Source organism: Rhinoraja longicauda, chromosome 9 (assembly GCF_053455715.1).
Source record: "Rhinoraja longicauda isolate Sanriku21f chromosome 9, sRhiLon1.1, whole genome shotgun sequence".
Classification (NCBI taxonomy): domain Eukaryota; kingdom Metazoa; phylum Chordata; class Chondrichthyes; order Rajiformes; family Arhynchobatidae; genus Rhinoraja; species Rhinoraja longicauda.
Window position 1 is genome coordinate 32,070,439 of NC_135961.1, and position 24,015 is coordinate 32,094,453.

The 24,015-nt window shown below is 49.3% G+C and overlaps 1 protein-coding gene across 1 annotated transcript in view; it reads right to left on the reverse strand.

Moving 5' to 3' along the window:
• Positions 1-22,299: 22,299 nt before the first annotated feature.
• LOC144596954 (WD repeat-containing protein 64-like) overlaps positions 22,300-24,015 on the reverse strand; it is a 99,049-nt gene continuing 97,333 nt past the window's right edge. Inside the window, exon 26 of the mRNA XM_078405851.1 lies at positions 22,300-22,417. Within this exon, the coding sequence (XP_078261977.1) occupies positions 22,331-22,417 (87 nt within the window). The 3' untranslated portion in view covers positions 22,300-22,330. The remainder of the gene's footprint in view (positions 22,418-24,015) is intronic.

Genomic DNA, 24,015 nt, shown 5'->3' on the forward strand with positions numbered 1-24,015 from the left:
CTCTCTCTCTCTCTCTCTCTTTCTTTCTCTCTCTCTCTCTCTCTCTCTCTCTCTGCTGGCCTGGATAGTGGTTTGTTGGTGGGTGGTGCTCCCGAGGGGTTGGGGAGTGTACACGCGGCTCGCCCTCCTCCTCCCTCCCTCCCTCCTTCCTTCCCTTCCTCCTTCCCTCCTTCCTTCACCTCCGGGACCTCCTGACACTCTCACCGGGACTGCGCCGGGACTGCTCGCCGAGCGAGGGGCAGCTTGGATGGGGATGAACAAGGGGAGATGAATGTGGCTGCAGGATTCAACATGGTGCGGGCAGTGGGAGGGGGGAGGGGGGGAAAAAATAAACGAAAGCCGAAACAAGACAATAAACAGCGAGGAGGAACAATCCGACACAAAATAAAAAGAAAAGAGGGAAAAGAAGAGAAGAAATTAAATGAGTACAAGAGGTGAAGGGGACGGGAAAATTGTGAATGGGGAAATGACCCGTGAAATTAACCAGGTAGATGTGATGCAACAAGAGCAGGTGACACGGCCGACCAGATGCAAGCTTGGACATTAGTTGGTACCAACATCGCTCATGCAGAAAGCCTCAGGAAAAATGCGCATCCACTTACACCCCTTCATCGCTTTTTTTTCCCAGGAGAGAGGTCTGTTTATTAAAATCAGAGTATTCCTTATTACCGCCCATCGCGAACAGTGAAATAACTGTACGCTGAATCATAAGCTCCGAGTTGACATTATTTTTCTTCGGATGCATGCATCATCTGTAAGTCCTTCAGACTGAAGAAGGGTCTCGACCCGAAACGTCACCCATTCCTTCTCTCCCGAGATGTTGCCTGACCTGCTGAGTTACTCCAGCATTTTGTGAATAAATCGATTTGTACCAGCATCTGCAGTTATTTTCTTATACTATCTGTAAGTCCTTGACTGAACGGATCGCCTCCCCGGGTTTTTATAAAGGCAGTCAAGATGAGTTTAAGGTCGCCTTAAACCCAGGGGTGATGTTATAGATGTGTACAAACTCATGTGAGGAATAGATCGGGTAAATGCAGTCTCTTGCCCAGAGTAGGGGATTGAGAACCAGGGGACCTGGGTTTCAGGTCACACGGATCAAAGAAGGACATTTAATGCAGAGAATTAATTTCTGTGAAAGAGAAAGAATATAGAGCAGTGCGAGGTGTTGCATTTTGGAAAGTCTAACATGGGCAGGACCTACACAGCACAGGATCTTTAGACTTTAGAGATACAACGCGAAAACAGGTCATTCAGCCCACTAAGTCCGTGCCGACCAGCAATTTCCCCATGCACTATCCTACACACTAGGGACAATGTACAATTTACCTTATCCAATTAACCTACAAACCTGTACGTCTTTGGAGTGTGGAATGAAACCGGGGTACCTGGAGAAAACCGATGCGGTCACAAGAAAACATACAAGCTTCACCCAGACGGCGCTTATAGTCAGGATGGACCCCGGGACTGTGGCGCTGTAGATCAGAAACTCTACCGCTACGCCACTGTCCAACTCCCCCCAAAAATGCGCAGACAACTTTCTGGGTCAGGACCCTTTTCAGACTGAAGAAGGCTTCTGACCCGAAACATCATCTGCCCGTTGCCCCTCTGTAGTTGCTGCCTGACCTAATGAGTTCCTCCAGAACTGTATTTTTTCCCCTTTAAAATTCCAACATCTGCAGTCTCCTGTATCAGCAATTCCGTTATCAGTCTGAAGAAGGGTGTAGACCCGAATCATCACCTTTTCCTTTTCTCCAGAGATGCTGCCCGACCCGCTGAGTTACTCCAGCACTTTGCGTCTACCTTCGGTGTCAACCAGCATCTGCAGTTCCATCCTCCACATTCTATTGTGGTAGTTTTGGTTAGAATGAGGGCAGATCAACACATACAAGCCCAAAGTTATACTATAGAGCACAATATGATATTTGGCATGCACATAAATGGATAAACTCATCCATTAACAGATCAGAGAAAGCTGTCGTATGACCACTGTCTCCAGGGCCCCATATTAATAATTTACCTCGGGAATGAAACTATTCACAATATACATTAATGATTTAGATGTAATATATCCAAGCTTGCAGATGGCACAGAACTGTGGATGTGTGGATGCAGAGAGGCCTCCGTGCTATTGAGACAATGTTGGGAAAACATCAACTGCGTTGCAGATGCAATATAAGGTGGATAAATGTGACGATATCACGTCGCGGGCAAAGAAAGGAAGGCAGATTATTATCTGACTGCGGCGTGGTTATCTGGTGGCACAGCGGTGCAGCGGTAGAGTTGCTGCCTCACAACCCAGGTTCGATCCTGACTACAGGTGTTGTCTGTACGGAGTTTGGACGTTCTCCCTGTGACCGCGTGGGTTTTCCCGGGTGCTCCAGTTTCCACCCCCACACTACAAAGACGTACTTGTTTGTAGGTTAATTGGCTTTGGAACAAAATTGTAAATTGTCCGTCGTGCGTACGATGCCCAATGTATGGGGATCGCTGGTTGGCGCGGACTCGGTGAGATGAAGGGTCTGTTTCCGCGCTGTATCTCGAAACTAAACTAAAAAGACTTTTGGACACAAAGTGCTGGAGTAACTCAGCAGATCAGGCAGCATGTCTGACGAACATGGACAGGTGACGTTTCGGGTAGAGACCGATCTTCAGACTTGACAGACTGTCTGAAGAAAGGTCTCGACCCCAAATTGAGTCTGAAGAAGTGTCCTGATCCGAAACATAGTCTGAAGAAGGTCTCGGACCAAAATGTAGTCTGAAGAAGTCTCAACGGGAAGGTCACCCATCCATGTTCTCCACAGATGCTGCCTGACCTGCTGAGTTACTCCAGCACTTTGTGTCTTTTTTTGTAAACCTGCAACGGCGGCACAGTGGCACAGCAACAGAGTTGCTGCCTTACAGTGTCAGAGATCCGGGTTCGATCCTGACCTCGGGTGCTATCTATGAGGAGTTTGCACGCTCTCCATGTAAATGCATGGGTCTTCTCCGTGTGCTACCAGTTCAAGATTCAAGATAGCTTTATTTGTCATCCAATATTGGACGAAATTCAGTCACCCACAGTCACCCACAGTCCTCCCATACTCCAAAAATATACAGTTTTGTAGGTTAATTGGCTTTGCTAAGTTGTTAAATTGTCCCACCTGTGTAGGGTAGTGGTAGTGCACAGGGTGATTGCAGGTCGGCATGGACTCGATGGGCCAAAGGGCCTGTTCCTGCGCTGTATCTCTAAAGTCTTAAGCATCTGTAGTTGCACCTTGTTTCTACAGGGAAGTGTCTTATTTCAATTGCGTGGGGTTTTTCCTGAGACCACAATTTGAGTTTCATGTACAATTCTGGCCTCCTTATCTGAGGATGTTCTTGCGTTGGAGGGAGTATTGTCATTCCGCTGACTGGATTGCAGGTAACAAAAGCTTTTCACTGTACCAAGGTACACGAGACAATAAACTCAACTGCTGAAATTTTCACCTGACTGATTTCTGGGGTTGCAGGACTGACATACAACGAGAAATTGGGACAATTGGGTTCATATTTACTGGGGCTTTATGAATGAGAGATAATTGCATCAAAATCTAGACAATTCTGTCAGGACTGGATAGATAAGGTGCAGGAAGCATATTACCAATGGCAGAGAAGTAAGTCAAGGACCAGGAGTCACAGTGCAAGGATATGGGATAAGTCAGGGAGGACTGAGATGGGGAGTAATCTCTTCGCTCAGAGAGGTGAGCCTAGTGGAATTCTCCGCCACAGAAAGTAGATGAAGTGAAATCATTAAACATTGGTTTTGCTGAATCTTCAAATCATTCATTATAAGGCATAGATAGGGTAGACAGTCATAGAGTCACAGAGTCACAGAGTCATAGAGTGATACATTGTGGAAACAGGCCCTTCGGCCCAACTTGCCCACACCGGCCAACAATGTCCCAGCTACACAAGTCCCACTTGCCTGCGCTGGGTCCATATCCCTCCAAACCTGTCCTATCCATGTACCTGTCGAACTGTTTCTTAAATGATGGGATAGTCCCAGCCTCAACTACCTCCTCTGGCAGCTTGTTCCATATACCCACCACCCTTTGTGTGAAAAAGATCCCCCTCTGATTCCTATTAAATCTTTTTCCCTTGAATTTCACCTTGAAACTATGTCCTCTGGTCCTCGATTCCCCTACTTTGGGCAAGAGACTCTATGCATCTACCTGATTTATTCCTCTCATGATTTTGTACACCTCTAAAAGATCACCCCTCATCCTCCTACACTCCAAGGAATAGAGACCCACCCTACTTAACCTCTCCCTATAGCTCACACCCTGTAGTCCTGGCAACATCCTTGTAAATCTGTTCTGACCCCTTTCAAGCTTGACAATATCTTTCGTATAACATGGTGCCCAGAACTGAACACAATATTCTAAATGTGGTCTCACCAACGTCTTATACAACTGCAACATGACCTCCCAACCTCTATACTCAATACTCCGACTGATGAAGGCCAATATGCCAAAAGCTTTTTTGACCAACTTATCTACCCGTGACCCGACCATGCACCTGCACTTCTAGATCCATCTACTCTTCAACATTCCCCAGAGGCTTACCATTCACTGTGTAGGTCCTGCCCTGAAATGTCCCAAAATGCAACATCTCACACTTCTCTGTATTAAATTCCACCAACCATTCCTCAGCCCACCTGGCCAATCGATCCAGATCCTGCTGAAATCTTTCACAACCATCTTCATTATCTGCAAAACCACCCACTTCTATATCATCAGCAAACTTGCTAATCTTGCCATGTATGTTCTCATCCAAATCATTGATGTAGATGGCAAACAGTAATGGGCCCAGCACCGAACCCTGAGGCACACCACTAGTCTCAGAACCTTTTTTTTTGGTGATAATCTCAAAGATGAGAGGATATAGCTTTAAGGTGAGAGGGGCAACATTTAAAGGCAATGTATGAGGCAAGTTCCGTTTAGATGAGTTTATTGTCACGTGTACCAAGGTACAGTGAAAAGCTTTTGTTGCGTGTTAACCAGTCAGCAGAAAGACAATACATGAATACAATCGATCCATTTACAGTGTATAGATACATGATAAGGGAATAACTTTTAGTTCAAGGTAAAGCCAGCAAAGTCCGATCAAGGATAGTCCGAGGGTCACCAAAGGGGTAGGTAGGTTACATGGAGCATGGTGGGAGCCTGGAACACTGCCATGGGTGGTGGTGGAGGCAGATACGACAGTGGTTTTAAGAGGCTTTTAGATGGGCACATGGATATGTAGCGAATGGAGGAATATGGATCACCTGCAGGCAGAGGAGTGTAAGATTTGAGAAGTTTTCCCTCATTCTGAAATCAACACAAAACCAAAGAGCTGCAGTTTGGACATTTTAAACGGGAGACTGGGGCTGATAGCGGAGAAAGGCTGCAGTCAGTTTACCAAAGGATGTCACAATCTGTGGGTCCTAAAATGGCTGCAGGACCTCGTGACCAGCCACAAAAAAAAGGTAAAAACCTTACATCCCAGTCTCTAGGTTTTCTGCAAAGCCATGGCCAGAACAAAGGATGGGTATTGGCCATGCAGAAACCTACGAAACCAGGTCGGAGTCCAGACACTGGGGCGCTGACATCAGCATACTCACAATGCCCCAAGCCGACCTAAACAGTTCATCTCAGTGAGGGGGCACAATAGCCCATAGAAAACTACCTGGTAGGTGATGGGAAACCAGTTAACACCCATCACCTCACAATGAAATCCCAATTTACACCTTCTGGCCATCCCCGGTATCCCCGAACATAAGCGCAGATCAGAAGAAAACCTCATACATATCTTTTTGAACAAAGAGATTCCAAGATCTGGCGGGAGATAGGACGGGTCAGAAACAGTATAACTGGCCACTACTTTGGGTGAAAAAGTTAAGACGGACAGGAGGCAAGAAGCGCAGAGAAAACCGGGTTCGAAGTCAACTGAAACTGAAGAAGAAATACTGGAAGAAGAAGCTGAAGCTAGAAGAAAACCTGCAAGAAACGCAAGCAGGCAAGAAAACGAATGCAGGAGGAAGAAAAGACAGGCAAGAAAAACGGATGCAAGAGAGAGGAACAAGCACGCAACTCGAGGAGAAATACTGCCAAACGAACAGCCAGTAACCCCAGTAATAGCCCCATGGTGAGCATGCATTCCAAATCCTACATATCCTGGACATAGTTTAGTGTAGAGGGGAGGGTGGTTGTGAATAAACGTTGGGTGTGTACTAAAATATGTGTTGGTCAAGGTTGCGATGCGTCGTGCGTTCCCCATCTTACAGTCGTGTATGTGTCTTGCAGAACTGTGTTTAAGAATTCATAAGTAAAAGGTATTCGTGTATGTGTCTTGCAGAACTGTGTTTAAGAATTCATAAGTAAAAGGTATTCGTGTATATGTCTTATAGAACTGTGTGTGTTTTATGATTCATAGTTATAAGTATTCGTGTGATTCGGTATGTGTTTCATAGTCATGTATTATAGAACTGTATAAGTATTCATGGACAATAGTCCCAAGTGCTGAATAAAAGCCTTTTTCATTTAAACCCTGGTTTTAAAATCTGGTCTGGTTGAATTTTTTCTGCACTATAAGAGCTCCTGCATCTAAGCCCAGTGTCTAGAACCGTAAGGGGTGAGTGGGTCGAACCGCTCACGGGGAACCAGTGTGCACGGCCTGGTCAAGGGATCAGAGCAAGGCACGGGGACCTTAGGTCGGGCGAAAGCTCGGCGCAGAAACCCCTTACAGATAATGGCGACCACGAAGGGACACTGGCAGCAGGATGATAGTGTACCAGAAAAGGATTTTAAACCTAGGGACATAATGGATGAGCGCATTGCGGACTATGTTTTTAGTAAGGTGAATATCACCAAACAATGGATGTGTGCGTTACTAGATAACAAGCGCCCACTGGATGCAGCAATCCGGTGGACGGCCAGTACAGCCCATAAGAAATCTGTAGAGAAGGCGGTCTGGCTGACCTGCTATAAAAAGCAGGTCCAGCTTTTGGACCGTGTGGTTGTGGCACAGGCAGCCCAGATCAGGGACCTTCAGGAGGAGGTAGAGGAGAAGGCTGCGGGTGGGAACCAGCTGATTGAGGCTCTGGACTCTTTAAACAAAGAGCGCCGGGTCGTGACCAACCGCCACGAAGCTAGGGTAGAACTCATGGAATGTCAGGCTACTGAGGCTATGCTCAGTGAGGGCAGGCTCCGGGAGCAGTGCGCTTCCCTGAGCCACCAGCTGGAGACCCAGGAAGAAAACCTCAAGGGGGTTAGGGCAGCCTACAAAATGATTTTAGAGGACAGGTCGGAAGGGGCTGACCACGGGGCATGCCTGCAGGAGATAGAGGGTCTGCGGAGTGCTTTAAATAAAGCAAGCGGGCTGGTTTGTTTAATGAACCCCTCAGCGGGCCAGTCACTAGCGGGTGTGAAGGTCCCGGTTCCGATCCTTAGAAAGACCATGGTGGTTTCAGCCCCCAAACTCCGCGATCCCCCTAGCTACGAGGCATACTGGGAAAGGGGTAGTGTAGGGGAGAGAGAGAGAGAGGAGCTCCCGGTAGAATACTCGGCACCGGCACCCATGTGCCCGGTCCTGGAAACCAGACGGGGACCCCCCCTGGACAATGGGGACACAGGACCCATTCAGAGCGAGATCGTGGTGCCCCACAACTCCCAGCATTTAAGAGCCATGATCGGGCATGTTACAAAATTGTCCGGATCAGGGGACCCCTCAATACATTTCAGGGAGATCGAGCAAACCGCCGCAATCAACGGTTGCGACGAGGGAGAACGGGCAAAATTGTTGCTGTTCTCCCTAGACAGCTCGATCCTCCAATGCCTCTCAGATGAGAGTAAAAGAGGGACCAGGACCTACGATCTCCTGCGGGACGAGGTCCTGGAAGTCTTGGGGGTGGGGGATGAGGGTCCTTTTGCCCGATTAGGGAAGACCCTCCAGATGGAGGGAGAACCCCCAAGAGTTTTTGCGGCGCGTCTATGGACGGTATATCAGAGTAGTTGCCCGCACGTCCCCGCGCGGGATGACCTGGCCGGGAATGGGAGAGCCCAGTGGCTCCGATGTTTGGTATCAAACAGCCTGGCGGCCGTCAGGGAACAGGCGAAAGCCTGGTTTGATCCCACAAATAGCACGGAGGAGGCGGTTTTGGACCGTCTCACGGTTGGGTATAGGAATACCCGGAGTACGACCACCCGGTTAGTAAAAGGGAAGGTGCACGTAGCGGAGGCTACTGCACCGGCCCAAAAGGGGTGGCGACAGGAGGGTAACCCTACCGCACAGTCCAAGTGTTTTAAGTGCGGTAAGGTGGGGCACTGGCGAAAGGATTGCAGGGTCCACATTAAGGGGGATAGGGTTGGCACCACCCAGCGAGCCGATGTCCCAGTTAAGCCCGAGATCATCGAGACAATGATCGAGGTGATGCGGTCCCTCATGACAGCACAGGGGAAGGTGGCAGTCGCTACCGGCTCCCAGGGTACGGGAGGGACACTGGAGATTCCCCAATGACATCAGCCCGCACAGCCCGCCTATCTGTGTCCTCTCCGCTACGATGCGTGGAAGAGGCCGCTTGTGGAGATGGTAGTGGAGAAGCAAAGGGGCAATTATCTGTTGGACACGGGGGCTTCATGCACCGTGGTCCACACAGAGGAACCCTTTGACTCTCCCCTGTCCACAGGGGTCCCTTTCGCACTGGCGGGGTTCACAGGGAAGGAACAGGCTGGCGCGCGTTCCATCCCGCTGTCCGTTCATTTGGGGACACTCCGCACCACATGGGAGTGTATCCTAATGAAGTGGACAGAAGGGGGTGGAAAGGGAATCATTGGTTCCGATTTTCTAGTAAGCCATGGGATCCTCATGGACTTACGGAACCACTGCCTTTGGGTGGACAAGGGCGGTAAAGGGGAGATAATAGTGATTAGGGGAAAGGAGGGGAAAGGGACTCTGTGCACCATGAAGCCGCCCGAGGGTTACGATCTCGAGCGCATGGTGGCAGAGGTCCCGGCCGAATTACAAGAGTGTGTGGGGAGCAACCTGAACGCGTTTGCGACCCACAAACACGATTGTGGTAGGGTAGTGGGGTTCGAGGTCAGCATAGACGGGGACCCCATGATCAGACCCCAGAAGCAGTACAATTTCCCCAAGGAGGCAGAACCCGATCTGGAGATAGCCATATCTTCACTGGTGCAGCAGGGCGTACTAAGGCCAATAGCCACACACGTAAACTCTCCATTGTGGCCGGTTAGGAAACCGGATAACTCATGGAGGGCTACGGTGGACTACCGGGTCCTCAACAGTAACATCCCCGCCTGCGCACCCACGGTGGCAGCAGTTGCCGACCTCATCGGAAGTATCCCAGCATCCGCGACCACGTTCACGGTGCTGGATATTTCCAATGGGTTTTGGTCCATTCCGCTGCGGCGGGAGGACCAGTACAAGTTTGCCTTTACTTTTAAAGGGCAACAGTATACCTGGAACTGCTTGCCACAGGGTTTCCACAACAGCCCCAGCATTTTTCATCAGTGTATGGCGGATAGCCTGAGAGAGTTTAGCCAGCGCCACCAGGTCGTGCAGTATGTGGATGACCTCCTTTTGTTCACAGACACAAAGGAGGAGCACGGTCCACTGCTGACCGAGTTGTTGGAGCTGATGGCTAGGAAGGGTTTTAAAATAAATCCGAAAAAGGCACGGATCGGTCTGCCAGAAGTAAAATTCTTGGGTCTGACCATCCGTGCCGGGGAAAGAGCCATAGATCAGGCAAGGAGGGAGTCAGTGCAGGAGTTGCCGATTCCCTATACAGTAACGGGTGTGAGGTCTTTCCTGGGACTAACCGGGTATTGCAGAGACTTCATCGAGGACTACGCGGCCACCGCAGCCCCGCTACTCCGACTCCTACACAAGGGAGTGGAGTGGGCTTGGGATGAGGGTTGCCAGGCCGCGTTCGAGAAGTTAAAAGGAGATCTGCAAACCGCACCAGCCTTAGGAGCCGTAGATGGGGAGAAAGGGTTTTCTCTGGAAGTGGCAGCCAGTGGGGACAGCCTGAGTGCCGTGCTGCTGCAGGAACGGCACGGTAGGCTGCGACCAGTGATGTACTCCTCCAGGGTGCTCACCGATGTGGAGAGGAGTTTCTCCAATTGCGAGAGGCACCTTTTAGCCACGCATTGGGCTGTGAAGAGGGCTTTAATCTTCACAGGTACCTCTCCAATCACTCTCCTCACCCATCACACACCCACCCAGATGCTTCTGGATGGAAGGATCAAGGATGGGACTGTCAGCAGCGCCCGCATCGCGCGCTGGACCCTCCTCCTGTCACAGATGAATCTGAGAATTGAAGGTCTGTGCGAGCCCAAGCTCGCGGCAAATTTAATATATCCCGGAACGGCCCATCGGTGTTCCGTGGAGGGGGTCTGGGACGTCGACATAGGTTTACGGGCTGGGATCCATCCCACAGGCCGGGAGATCTATGTGGACGGCTCCAGCACGGTGTCAGCTGGCGAACGACTCACGGGATGTGGAGTTTATGACCCCAAGGCAGGCATTGCCTTGGCAATTAAGCTCCCCAGTCTCATGAGCGCGCAGCAGGCTGAGCTGTCCGCGGTGGCGTACGTAATTACCCACCCAGAGAGGTTCCCAACCCCGTACACGATCTGCTCGGACAGTATGTTCACATGCAATTCGTGTACAGAGTACCTGGCCATCTGGTCCCGTCGCGGATACACTTCCTCAGACGGGAGGCCTTTAACTGTCAAACCCCTGCTAGAGCAGATTTTAGCAGCAGTAGGGGAGAAAAGGGAGGTTTACATCCATAAGGTGAAGGCTCATTCCGCTACAGAGCCCCGGTGGGAGGGCAACAAGCAGGCGGACGTCCTGGCCAAGGAGGGCGCCCGCAGTGGCATTTTTTGGGACCCCTATGGGCACAGGCAGATAGCAGTGATCCAGGGTAAGGAGGGTAACGTCGGGACCCCAAAGGTCACATTACCTCTGGACCTGAGGACCGTCCAAACTCAGGATCCTGTTTTAAAAGCCGTCCTCAGAGCAGTTAGCGAGGGCAAGCAGGTAGAGGGTCTCTACGGTAAGGAGACCCTCTCTGTAAAAGAAGGCATGCTCTTCCATGCCGAACAGTGGGTTGTGCCACAGCAGCACAGGAGGGAGTTCCTCCAGCTGGCACATGAGGGTCCAGGGGCAGGGCACCCCGGACCGGAGGTTACTTGGCAGCGGGTAGAGCAGGCGGGATGGTGGCCGGGGCTTAGGGACGAGGTCCGTGAGTTCTGTGCCAGCTGCCTCGTCTGTGCTGCCAATAACCCAGACCCCCAGAAAAGGAAAGTGCCCATGGGACACGTCAGGAGGGTGGAGGGACCATGGCAGTCGATCCAGATCGACTACATCGGGCCCTTGCCCACCACCCAAGGAGGTTATAAGTACTGCCTCGTCCTCGTTGACGTGTTCACTAAGTGGGTGGAGGCTTTCCCCTGCAAGGCAGCTACGGCATTGGGTACTGCCAAGATCCTGGTCCGGGAGGTGTTCTCACGGTGGGGGCTCCCTCGTTTTGTGGAGTCCGACCAAGGGAGTCATTTCACAGGGCAGGTAATGCAGAACACCCTCATGCTCCTGGGCATTGAGGGGAAGTGGCACGTAGCCCACAATCCCCAGTCATCAGGGATTGTGGAGCGTATGAACAGGACCCTGAAGGAAAGGCTGAGGAAGGAGGCTACGGGCTCGCCCCAAAAATGGGCGGAGGTCCTGCCTCTAGTCCTCATGGGGATCAGGGCCAGCCAGTCTAAGAGCACGGGGTATTCCCCGTACGAGCTGATGACTGGCAGGGTTATGCGCACTCCCACTCATGTTCTGGCCCCAGTGCTCACGGAGGGTCAGCTCGAAGAGGTTAAGAGGGACAGGTTTGTCCAGAACCTCTTCGAGCATCTAAAACAGGTCCACGGGCAGGCGGCTGGGAACATGGGTAGGCAGCACCTGGGCAACAAGCTGTTGCTGGAGCCACGCAAGCTGCAGGAGTGGGAGGTAGGAGAACTAGTGATGGTTCGGAACTACGCTAGGGTAGGTAGTTTCGAACCACTCTACACGGGGCCCTACAGCATTGTAGATAAAGCCAGCCCCATGGTTTACGCCGTGAAGATGCCCCGGCGGAGTAAGTGGTTCCATGTCAACCAATGTAAATTGTACAGACCAGGGGCACAGGGGTCAACCACAGGGGCCAGCCCTGTGAGTGGGGACTCCGAGCCAAGAATGAGGCAGGCCACGCAGACAGGTAAGGCTGCCTGCGTGAGGGGGGAGGACATTCTCCAGGAATGGAGGGTCTCCCGTTTTGGGTGGGATTCAGGTGAGGAAGAGCCTGATCAGCTCGACCAGGGGCTGGATCCCATTACAGAGGAAGAGGAGTCGGAGGGGGACGACAGTAACGTCCCCGACTCATGCACCAGGAAGGCGGGGGTAGCGAGCGAAGGCTCACCACCTGTAGGTACAGGTAGAGTGAGGCCGGATGCCGCGGGTATACCCAGCACCAAGGGGGCAGAGCTGGATGAGGAAGGGCCAGGGTCGGCAGCTGCGGGGGGTACCCGAGCTGCGGCACGGCAGGAACCGGTCCTCAGCCAGGCTGTCCAGGGGGCAGTGCCTAAGGTGATCCTCCGTAGATCCAGCAGGAAACCCCAACTTAGAAAGTTTTGGCCAGAGGTCGATCACGCCCCGAGGGAAGGGAGCCAAGTAGGGAGGAGGGAGCTTACGTTTCAGCGGAGGTGTAGCCCCCGCCAGGCAGCGACAGGCTGCGGAGCATCAAAGGTGGGAGACAGCGTGGTGCAGCCGCAGGAGACGAACCGCTGCAGCCCTGACAGGGATTAGCGGAGCCGCCCGGGGAAGGCGGCACTGTATTATATTTTAGGTAAATTTAGATAAGGATAAGCTATTATAGATATGGATATTTTAGGTAATATAGATAAGGATAGGTATTTTAGATAAGTTTAAGTATTTTAGATAAGTTTTGTGGGGATAGTTAGCGTTTAAATAAAGTTGATGCGTCCAGGATGTGTGGGTGTGGGGTGCAGGCTGGGGGTCAAGAGACCCGCCCGCAGAGGCGTTTAACAAAGCCAAGCGCTCCCCAAGAGGCTGGCTATACCATTCTTCTTTATCTGTTTTCTGGAGTGGAAGGAGGCACTCGTATGGTGGATCTTTGCCACGGCGATCGGATGTGGGTGGACCTATCGGGGCCACACCAAGGACATCATCATCTACGGCTGCTCCGGGGACACGGCTCCCATCGCGACCGATGGGACTGGAAGGAGAGAAGCGGAGGAGACCGCAGTTTACTTCCATGAAGGCCGGTGGCCGGGGTGGCTGGGATCGAACTCTTCAGAGTATTCCAGCGCCCCAGGTTTTGCTTATCGGGACTCTTCATTATTGTGCCCGAGAATCAAGATCATCGCCCAAAAGATCAGCGCCACCGTTGGCAAAAGGATCTGCCTGGTATGCACGGGGAAGGTCCCCGCGAGCAGGCGGTGGTGGCTGAGGAAAATGAGCAGGACAATGGCCAACTCCACTGTTGAGTGGGAGAGACTTAACAACAACACTCACAGAACTATTTCTGGGACTAAAGAACAGTTGAGTGTGTGTTGGGACAAATGGTGGGAACCGGATGAGGGGATTTATATGTGTATGTGGGGTTCAAGGTATCGTTGCCCCACGGGCAACAGCATATTTTTTTCAGAGACAGTGGCAGGATGACGGTAAGGGGATGAGGTGGGATGATAGCTCGCGGGCTTGTGGGGTCCCCCTTTCCCCGATCCCGGTAAACGCCACTGAACTCATCACCAGACCACGCATGACACCTCCCACAGTTCCGCTGGCAGTAGCACAGGAGGGTGAGTGCCCAAAAACCACTAAGGGGCCCGGGAATGGCCTGGTACTGATACCGACTGACCAGGTATTGTACCAGGGGGTGCACTATGCGGTAGCCTCGGTGATTTTAAACCTCACCGAGGTGCGGTTGCCGGAGTGGTACCCCAGGGAAACTGAAAGACTTACCGGGTATATCAAGGAGAATGGAGAGACCGTTGCGTGCGGGTGGGCGAACAGGACCCAGCCGCAAGCTGCTAGGAGGACGTGCCCCCCTCCACACCGAGTAGACTGTGTTTTATATTGTCCCCTTTAAAATTTGTATAAACTGTGTTTTTTGTATTGTTTTCTTCAAATTTGTATCAAGAGTGATTGTGAAGAAATGTACAAAATGTATCGTTTTGCTGTTGTGTTGTTTTCGTGTCCTACATTACAGCTGACACCAGTAGGAGGATGGCGGAGGCATCGGCCTGGGACAAGGTGTAGGTGTATATGTCCGACATGAAAATGTACATACTTGTAATATAGTTTTGCCCGGGACACGGGCAGTAAAGGTCAGCCTAAGAGATGGGGACTGTACGTTCGCAATGAAACACTAGTTTAGTTAAAACCTCAGGGGTCTGGATATGGAGAATCGGGAAAACATTGCTCAACCACATTATTTAATTGATTCGATAAGCTGGGGTTATGCAAATCAACAGGAGGGACTGTAAGATTTGAGAAGTTTTCCCTCATTCTGAAATCAACACAAAACCAAAGAGCTGCAGTTTGGACATTTTAAACGGGAGACTGGGGCTGATAGCGGAGAAAGGCTGCAGTCAGTTTACCAAAGGATGTCACAATCTGTGGGTCCTAAAATGGCTGCAGGACCTCGTGACCAGCCACAAAAAAAAGGTAAAAACCTTACATCCCAGTCTCTAGGTTTTCTGCAAAGCCATGGCCAGAACAAAGGATGGGTATTGGCCATGCAGAAACCTACGAAACCAGGTCGGAGTCCAGACACTGGGGCGCTGACATCAGCATACTCACAATGCCCCAAGCCGACCTAAACAGTTCATCTCAGTGAGGGGGCACAATAGCCCATAGAAAACTACCTGGTAGGTGATGGGAAACCAGTTAACACCCATCACCTCACAATGAAATCCCAATTTACACCTTCTGGCCATCCCCGGTATCCCCGAACATAAGCGCAGATCAGAAGAAAACCTCATACATATCTTTTTGAACAAAGAGATTCCAAGATCTGGCGGGAGATAGGACGGGTCAGAAACAGTATAACTGGCCACTACTTTGGGTGAAAAAGTTAAGACGGACAGGAGGCAAGAAGCGCAGAGAAAACCGGGTTCGAAGTCAACTGAAACTGAAGAAGAAATACTGGAAGAAGAAGCTGAAGCTAGAAGAAAACCTGCAAGAAACGCAAGCAGGCAAGAAAACGAATGCAGGAGGAAGAAAAGACAGGCAAGAAAAACGGATGCAAGAGAGAGGAACAAGCACGCAACTCGAGGAGAAATACTGCCAAACGAACAGCCAGTAACCCCAGTAATAGCCCCATGGTGAGCATGCATTCCAAATCCTACATATCCTGGACATAGTTTAGTGTAGAGGGGAGGGTGGTTGTGAATAAACGTTGGGTGTGTACTAAAATATGTGTTGGTCAAGGTTGCGATGCGTCGTGCGTTCCCCATCTTACAGTCGTGTATGTGTCTTGCAGAACTGTGTTTAAGAATTCATAAGTAAAAGGTATTCGTGTATGTGTCTTGCAGAACTGTGTTTAAGAATTCATAAGTAAAAGGTATTCGTGTATATGTCTTATAGAACTGTGTGTGTTTTATGATTCATAGTTATAAGTATTCGTGTGATTCGGTATGTGTTTCATAGTCATGTATTATAGAACTGTATAAGTATTCATGGACAATAGTCCCAAGTGCTGAATAAAAGCCTTTTTCATTTAAACCCTGGTTTTAAAATCTGGTCTGGTTGAATTTTTTCTGCACTATAAGAGCTCCTGCATCTAAGCCCAGTGTCTAGAACCGTAAGGGGTGAGTGGGTCGAACCGCTCACGGGGAACCAGTGTGCACGGCCTGGTCAAGGGATCAGAGCAAGGCACGGGGACCTTAGGTCGGGCGAAAGCTCGGCGCAGAAACCCCTTACAGATATAAGTTTTAGAAATGAAATAAGACATTTCCTCTCCTGTAGAAACTAGGGACCACAGATACTTTAGAATTTAGACTTTGGAACTAATCCTCCCCATCTCCGTCCTACCTGACTTATCCCATAGCCTTGGACTGTGACTCCTGGAGTCCTGGAGTTCTCTGCCATTAGAAACATAGAAACATAGAAAAATAGGTGCAGAAGTAGGCCATTCGGCCCTTCGAACCAGCACCACCATTCAATATGATCATGGCAGATCATCTAAAATCAGTCCCCCATTCCTGCTTTTTCCCATGTCCCATCCCTTTAGCCCTAAGAGCTAAATCTAACTCCCTTTTGAAAACATCCAGTGAATTGTCCTCCACTGCCTTCTGTGGCAGAGAATTCCACAGATTCACAACCCTCTGGGTGAAAAAGGTTTTTCATCATCTCAGTCCTAAATGGCCTACTCATTATTCTTAAACTGTGACCCCTGGTACTGGACTCCCCCAGCATCGGGAACATTGGTAATATCCTTCCTGCATCTAATCTATCCAGCCTGACAGGATTGTCTAGAGGAGATTAGTTGAGAGGAGATTAGTTTAGAGGAGATTAGTTTAGCTTGGCTTCATGTTCGGCACAGACATTACGTGCCAAAGGGCCAATTCCTGAGCTGTACTGTTACGATTATGCCATTGTGAAATCTCTTTTTAAGACACTAATAAACTCCGTTCAAGAGAGAACCACAGCAATTATTCGCACAATCAGAACTTTGTCCTATCTGACTGAGTGAAATCAAGCCTGGTTTAACCTGTTCAAATATGTTGATGATTTCAGCCAGCAATTAATAAATGAAAGACATCATTATTCCTGATTCTGGGTCTTGATCTGCATAGTGCAACATCAGCTATGTGCACGAACAGTGATTGGTTCAGGGATAAACAAGACTCAAGCCTGTTGTTCTTTGGAATGTTACAAAATACTGGCTGCTTCTGGGCATAATAATGAATGCTTGCAAAATAGGATCCTAACAGTTTAATTGAGAAATTCAGTTGTGGTCCATTATCATGCCCCATAAAAGGTGCCTTGAGCAAACTGTTTACTAAAGTAACACTAAAGACAACAGAGATGATAACCTGGAGACCCAGGGAACTGCAGGCTTTGACATTAGACTTTAGAGATACCGCGTGGAAACAGGCCCTTCACCACTGAGTCCGTGTGGACCAGCGATCACCCCATACACTCGCACTATCCTACACACGGGGGGCAATTTTACCAAAGACTATTAACCTACATACCTGTACATGTTTGGAATGTGGCCGGAAACCGGAGCACCCGGTGAAAACCCATGTGGTCCCAGGGAGAACGTACAAACTCTGTACAGACAGCACCCGTAGTCAGGATCGAACCCGGGTCTCAGGCGCTGTGAGGCAGAAACTCGACCGCTGCGCCATTGTGCCATCTAGATGCTGTCATCTTGGGCAAAACACAAAGTGCTGGAAGAACTCAATGGGTCCAGTAGCATCTGTGGAGGGAAGGACATCCTTGCTATTGAAGCAGTGCAGCATAGGTTCACGAGGTTAATCCCTGGGATGGTGGGACTCTCATACGAGGAAAGATTGGAAAGACTGGGCTTGTATTCACTGGAGTTTAGAAGGATTAGAGGGGTTCTGAGAGAGACGTATAAAATTATGAAAGGACTGGACAAGCGAGATGCAGGAAAAATGTTCCCAATGTTGGGGGAGTCCAGAACCAGGGGCCGCAGTCTAAGAATAAAGGGGAGACCATTTAAAACTGAGGTGAGGAAAAACATTTTCACCCAGAGAGTTGTGAATTTGTGGAATTCTCTGGCACAGAAAGCAGTGGAGGCCAAATCACTGGATGAATTTAAAAGAGAGTTAGATAGAGTTCTAGGGGCTAGTGGAATCAAGGGAGATGGGAACAAGGCAGGCACAGGTTACTGATTGTGGATGATCGGCCACGATCACAATGAATGGCGGTGCTGGCTCGAAGGGCCAAATGGCCTCCTCCTGCACCTATTTTCAATGCTTCTATGTATATATGGACAAGACGTTTCAGGTTGGGAACTTTCTGCAAACAGATTGGATTGGGGGAAGAAGGTAGAGAAGAGAGGTGGGTGGAGGGCAAGGCCTGGTGAGTGATAGGTGGATACAGGTCAGGGGGGGTTTATTGACAGATGGGTGGAGTAAGTGACTAGGGGAAAGGTGAAAAGGGGGCAAAAATAGACAATAGACAATAGGTGCAGGATTAGGCCATTCGGCCCCTCGAGCCAGCACCACCATTCAATGTGATCGTGGCTGATCATTCTCAATCAGTACCCTGTTTCTGCCTTCTCCCCATACCCCCTGACTCCTCTATCCTTAAGAGCTCTATCTAGCTCTCTCTTGAATGCATTCAGAGAATTGGCCTCCACTGCCTTCTGAGGCAGAGAATTCCACAGATTTACAACTCTGACTGAAAAGGTATTTCCTCATCTCCGTTCTTAATGGCCTACCCCTTATTCTTAAACTGTGGCCCCTGGTTCTGGGCTCCCCCAACATTGGGAACATGTTTCCTGCCTCTAACGTGTCCAACCCCTTAATAATCTTATATGTTTCGATAAGAGCCCCTCTCATCCTTCCAAATTCCAGTGTATACAAGCCTAGTCGCTGGAGCAGATAAGGAAAGAACAAGTGAAATGTAAAGCCAGAGGGAGGGATGTGGGTGGAAGGGGACAGCGAAGAGCGGAATAAAAGGGAATTGTGGGACTCGGGGTTGGGTGATGAGTGTATGAATGAGGGTGAAGGTGCAGAGTGGCTGATGAGGAGAAGATGGGAGATGATGGGAGAAATATGTGCGCTCAGGGGGCGGTGGGCATGGGAAAGGGAATGAAGGGTGGAGACGGAATTATTTAAAATTCGAGAATTCAATGTTTATACCTTTAGAATGTAAACTAACCATGAGGGAGACATAATGTGAAGGAAGGAACTGCAGATGCTGGTTTATACTGAAGATAGACACAAGTGCCTATCTTCCTTCACACCCAGTCTGAAGAAAGGTCCCTATGCGAAACATCGCCTATTCCTTTTCTCCAGAGATGTTGCCTGACCAGCTGAGTCGCACCAGCATTTTGTGTTGATCAACCCAAGAGGGATATGAGGCGATCATATCATATCATATATATACAGCCGGAAACAGGCCTTTTCGGCCCTCCAAGTCCGCGCCACCCAGTGATCCCCATACATTAACATTATCCTACACCCACTAGGGACAATTTTTACATTAACCCAGCCAATTAACCTACATACCTGTACGTCTTTGGAGTGTGGGAGGAAACCGAAGATCTCGGAGAAAACCCACGCAGGTCACGGGGAGAATGTACAAACTCCTTACAGTGCAGCACCCGTAGTCAGGATCGAACCTGAGTCTCCGGCGCTGCATTTGCTGTAAAGCAGCAACTCTACCGCTGCGCTACCGTGCCGCCCACGTTCCCCCTGCTTGCGTATGGTCTTACTCTGGCACTGGAGGAGGCCCGGGACAGAAATGTCGGGATGGGAATGGGAAGGTGAGGTAAAATGGTTATCAACCGGAAGATCCATTCGTTCATTCATTCAGAACAAAATATTTTCTCTCAGAGGGTTATGAGTCTTTGGAACTTTCTTTGACAGCATGTGGAGGTGAAGTTGCAGATAAATATCCATGATCCTATTAAATAGGGTCATACAGCACAAACAGAATTGCAGTGACACAATTACACAATTCACATGAGGATAATCCCTGGTGAGCAATGGAGAATGCACCCCATTGTCTGCAGATTGGAAAAAAAGTGGTGGGCACTGCCCAGTCTACCATGGGCATTGACCTCCCCACCATCGAAGGGATCTACAGCAGTCGCTGCCTCAAAATGGCAACCAGCATCATCAGAGACCCACACCACCCTGACCACACTCCAATCAGAGACCCACACCACCCTGACCACACTCCCATCAGAGACCCACACCACCCTGACCACACTCCCATCAGAGACCCACACTACCCTGACCACACTCCCAGAGACCCACATCACCCTGACCACACTCCCAAAGACCCAAACCACCCTGACCACACTCCCAAAGACCCACACTACCCTGACCACACTCCCAAAGACCCACACTACCCTGACCACACTCCCAGAGACCCACACCACCCTGACCACACTCCCAAAGACCCACACCACCCTGACCACACTCCCAAAGACCCACACCACCCTGACCACACTCCCATCAGAGACCCACACCACCCTGACCACACTCCCATCAGAGACCCACACCACCCTGACCACACTCCCAGAGACCCACACCACCCTGACCACACTCAAAGAGACCCACACCACCCTGACCACACTCCCAAAGACCCACACCACCCTGACCACACTCCCAAAGACCCACACCACCCTGACCACACTCCCATCAGAGACCCACACCACCCTGACCACTCCCATCAGAGACCCACACCACCCTGACCACACTCCCATCAGAGACCCACACCACCCTGACCACACTCCCAGAGACCCACACCACCCTGACCACACTCCCATCAGAGACCCACACCACCCTGACCACACTCCCAGAGACCCACACCACCCTGACCACACTCCCATCAGAGACCCACACCACCCTGACCACACTCCCAGAGACCCACACCACCCTGACCACACTCCCATCAGAGACCCACACCACCCTGACCATACTCCCAAAGACCCACACCACCCTGACCACACTCTCATTTCACTCCTGCCCATCGGGAAGAAGGTATCGGAGTCTGAAAACTGTGACATACTGTTTACACATCTGTTATGCTGCTGCAAGTAATGAATTTATTGTTCCGTTTTGGGACATATGACTATAAAACATTCTTGATTCTTGAATTATCCATGTTTAAACATTTAGTAAGCATCCTTTAAGCCATGCATATTAGCTTTATAATAAAAGCATTTTCAAGATTGGCTTGTCTAAATTCTGCTCTGATAGCCATTTACCCAATTCTTGCTTCAGCGTAAGAGATGACTGGTTTCAACGCACCATCGATCACGCATGACAATCGAATGTCTATTATGGGACACTTTTGCTGCCCATGATTGTTTGGAGGGCAAATTAAATGTTGATATTGATACAGTTTTTACGATGATATGATTTAGCAATTACTCACCCCAAATTTATTTTTGTTGGTCTTGTCAGACCTCTATTTTAAAAAGGATGCTGTTAGCAGTTGCATAGAACAGCAACACAGCAATGTAGCTGGAAAAGCTACTGCCTCGCAGTGCCATAGACCTGGGTTCAATCCTGACCTCGGGTGCTGTCTGTGTGGTTTGCACATTCTCCCTGAGATCGCGTGGGTTTCTTTAGCAATACAGCGTGGAAACAGGCCTTTAGGCCCACTGAGACCATGCGACCCAGCGATCACCCCGTACATTAACAATATCCTACACACTAGGGACAAATGACATTTTTTACCGAAGACAATTAACCTACAAACCTCTGCATCTTTGGGATGGGGAGGTACCCGGAGAAAACTCATGCTGTCACAGGGAGAATGTACAAACTCCATGCAGACAACACCCGTAGTCAGGATCGAACCCAGGTCTCCAGTGTTGTAAGGCAGTAACTCTACCTCTGCACTACTGTGCTACCCTTTTTCCTCCAGTTTTCTCCCACATCTCAAAGACGTGCAGGTTTGTAAGTTAATTGGCCTCTGTAAATTGCCCATAGTGTGTAGGGAGTGAATGTGGAAGTGAGATTACAAGTCTGAAGAAGAATCTCAACCCGAAGCATCGCCTATTCCTTTTTTCCAGAGATGCTGCCTGACCCGCTGAGTTACTCCAGCATTTTGTGTCTATCATCTGAGATTACATCGAACTAATGTGATTGGGTGACCGATGAGCCAGGGTGGACTCGGCTACAGATAGGCATGGATATGCAGGGAATGGAGGGATATGGATTAGGCGCAGGCAAGTAAGAGCTAATCTTGGCATCGTGGACGGCACAGAGATTGTGGGCTGAAGGGCTGTTCCCATGCTGTCAGTAAGATTTACTTGGTTAAGATAGCTGTTGAATTACCCATTCAATCATTACCTCTTCTTAACCATATCTTTTCTTAATACCATCCTTGAAAGACTATACTTGTAAATAGCAGATATAACAGAATCAATACACTGCAGTTTAATTTACTTCAACGGAACTAAAAGTTTCCAATGAATCGAACCAAGTTGTCCATTAGTCCTACTTAAAAATGATCACTTGCTTTCTAAAGATCTGAAGACCACTAGTAGCGATTAATGCTGCACTGGCTCTGGCTGTAGTAATTCTTATCTTCAAAGCATCACGTAAGGAGGTGGGGCAGTAGTAGCATTAAATGTATAGCAAGTCTGAATAGGGTGGATAATAGATCCCTTGGCAACCTGCAATGCAAAAATATGAGTTTAGATAGAGGCCTTCAATGCTTTAATTTCATTTTTAATAAACATTTCAAAATACCTTTCTCGCAAATATTGTACATGAGAATATGGGAAATGAGAGCAGCAATGGACCACGCAACCCTCCAAACCTGCCTTTGCTATTGTTAGGCACAATGTGTATTAGTTACGAAATCAAGATGCAGCTCCTTAGGACTTTGGTCACATGGAGTATTGAATGCAGTTCTGGTCACCCCATTACAGGAAAGACGTGGAGGCTTTGCAGAGGGTACAGATGAGGTTGTTCAGAATGCTGCCTGGTTTAGAGGCTTTCAGCTACAGGGAGAGGTTGGATAGACTTGGATTATTTTCTCTGGAACGTTGGAGGTTGATGAGAGATTTGATAGGTATATAAAATTATGAGAGTCATAGATAGGGTTGACAGTCAAAATCTTTTCCCAGGGGAAACACTAGAGGGCATAGCTATAAGGTGATTGGGTGGGTTTAATGGAGATGTGTGGGGCAAGTTTGTATTTACACAGAGAATGGTGGGGGCGTGGAACGCAATGCCAGAGGTGGTGGAAAGGCAGATACGATAGTGGCATTTAGGAGGCTTTTAGATAGGTACATGTAAATGCAGGGAATAGAGAGATATGGATCATGTACAGTCAGATGTGATCAGTTTAACGAGGTATTATGTTCGGCCCAAACATTGTGGGCCAAAGCCCATTCAGTGCTGTACAATTCTATGTTCTGTATATTTTTAACCCCAGATTCACTCTCCCAATATCCAGTAGGCCACTGGTTTCAGTTCTGGGAAACAGGGAGCTGTTTAATAGGTAGTGGATTCATTTAGTTCGGCTGGGAATCATGTCCCAAAGTGGGTGGCATGGTGGTGTGGCGATAGAGTTGCTGCTTACAGCGCTAGAGACCTAGGTTCAATCCTGACTAAGGGTGATGACTGTACTGAGTTTGTGCGTTCTCCCTGTGACCGCGTGAGTTTTCTCCGAGAGCTCCGGTTTCCTCCCACATTCCAAAGACGTGCAGGTTTCTAGGTTAATTGGCTTTGGTAAAATTGTAGGACGGTGCTAGTGTAAAGGGGTGATCACTGGGTGGCATGGACTCGGTGGGCTGAAGGGCCTGTTTCCACGCTGCACCTCTAAAGTCTAAAGTCCTGGCAGATTGCAGAGGTGTAGGTGTAAGAGATGTCGATAAGGTTTTAAGATGAAAAGATTAGTGGGGGATTGATGCTGTTGAGAGAAAATTTAGACGTGATGGTGGAGAGGCAGATGCGATAGTGGCATTTAAGCAACTTTACAGATAGGCATGGATATGCAGGGAATGGAGGGATATGGATTAGGCGCAGGCAGGTAAGAGCTAATCTTGGCATCGTGGACGGCACAGAGATTGTAGGCTGAAGGCCATGTGCCTGGGCCGTACTGTGCTAATCTCTATGTTCATCTGAATGCATGTAGTTATCATAGCAAGGTTCATAAATTATTGGCAAAAATAGAAACAAATCTATTTAATATCCATTGGATAAGTGGTTGCAAAGGAACAAACATGCAAATTAAATATTCTGGGTATTTAATTTTTAGATGATT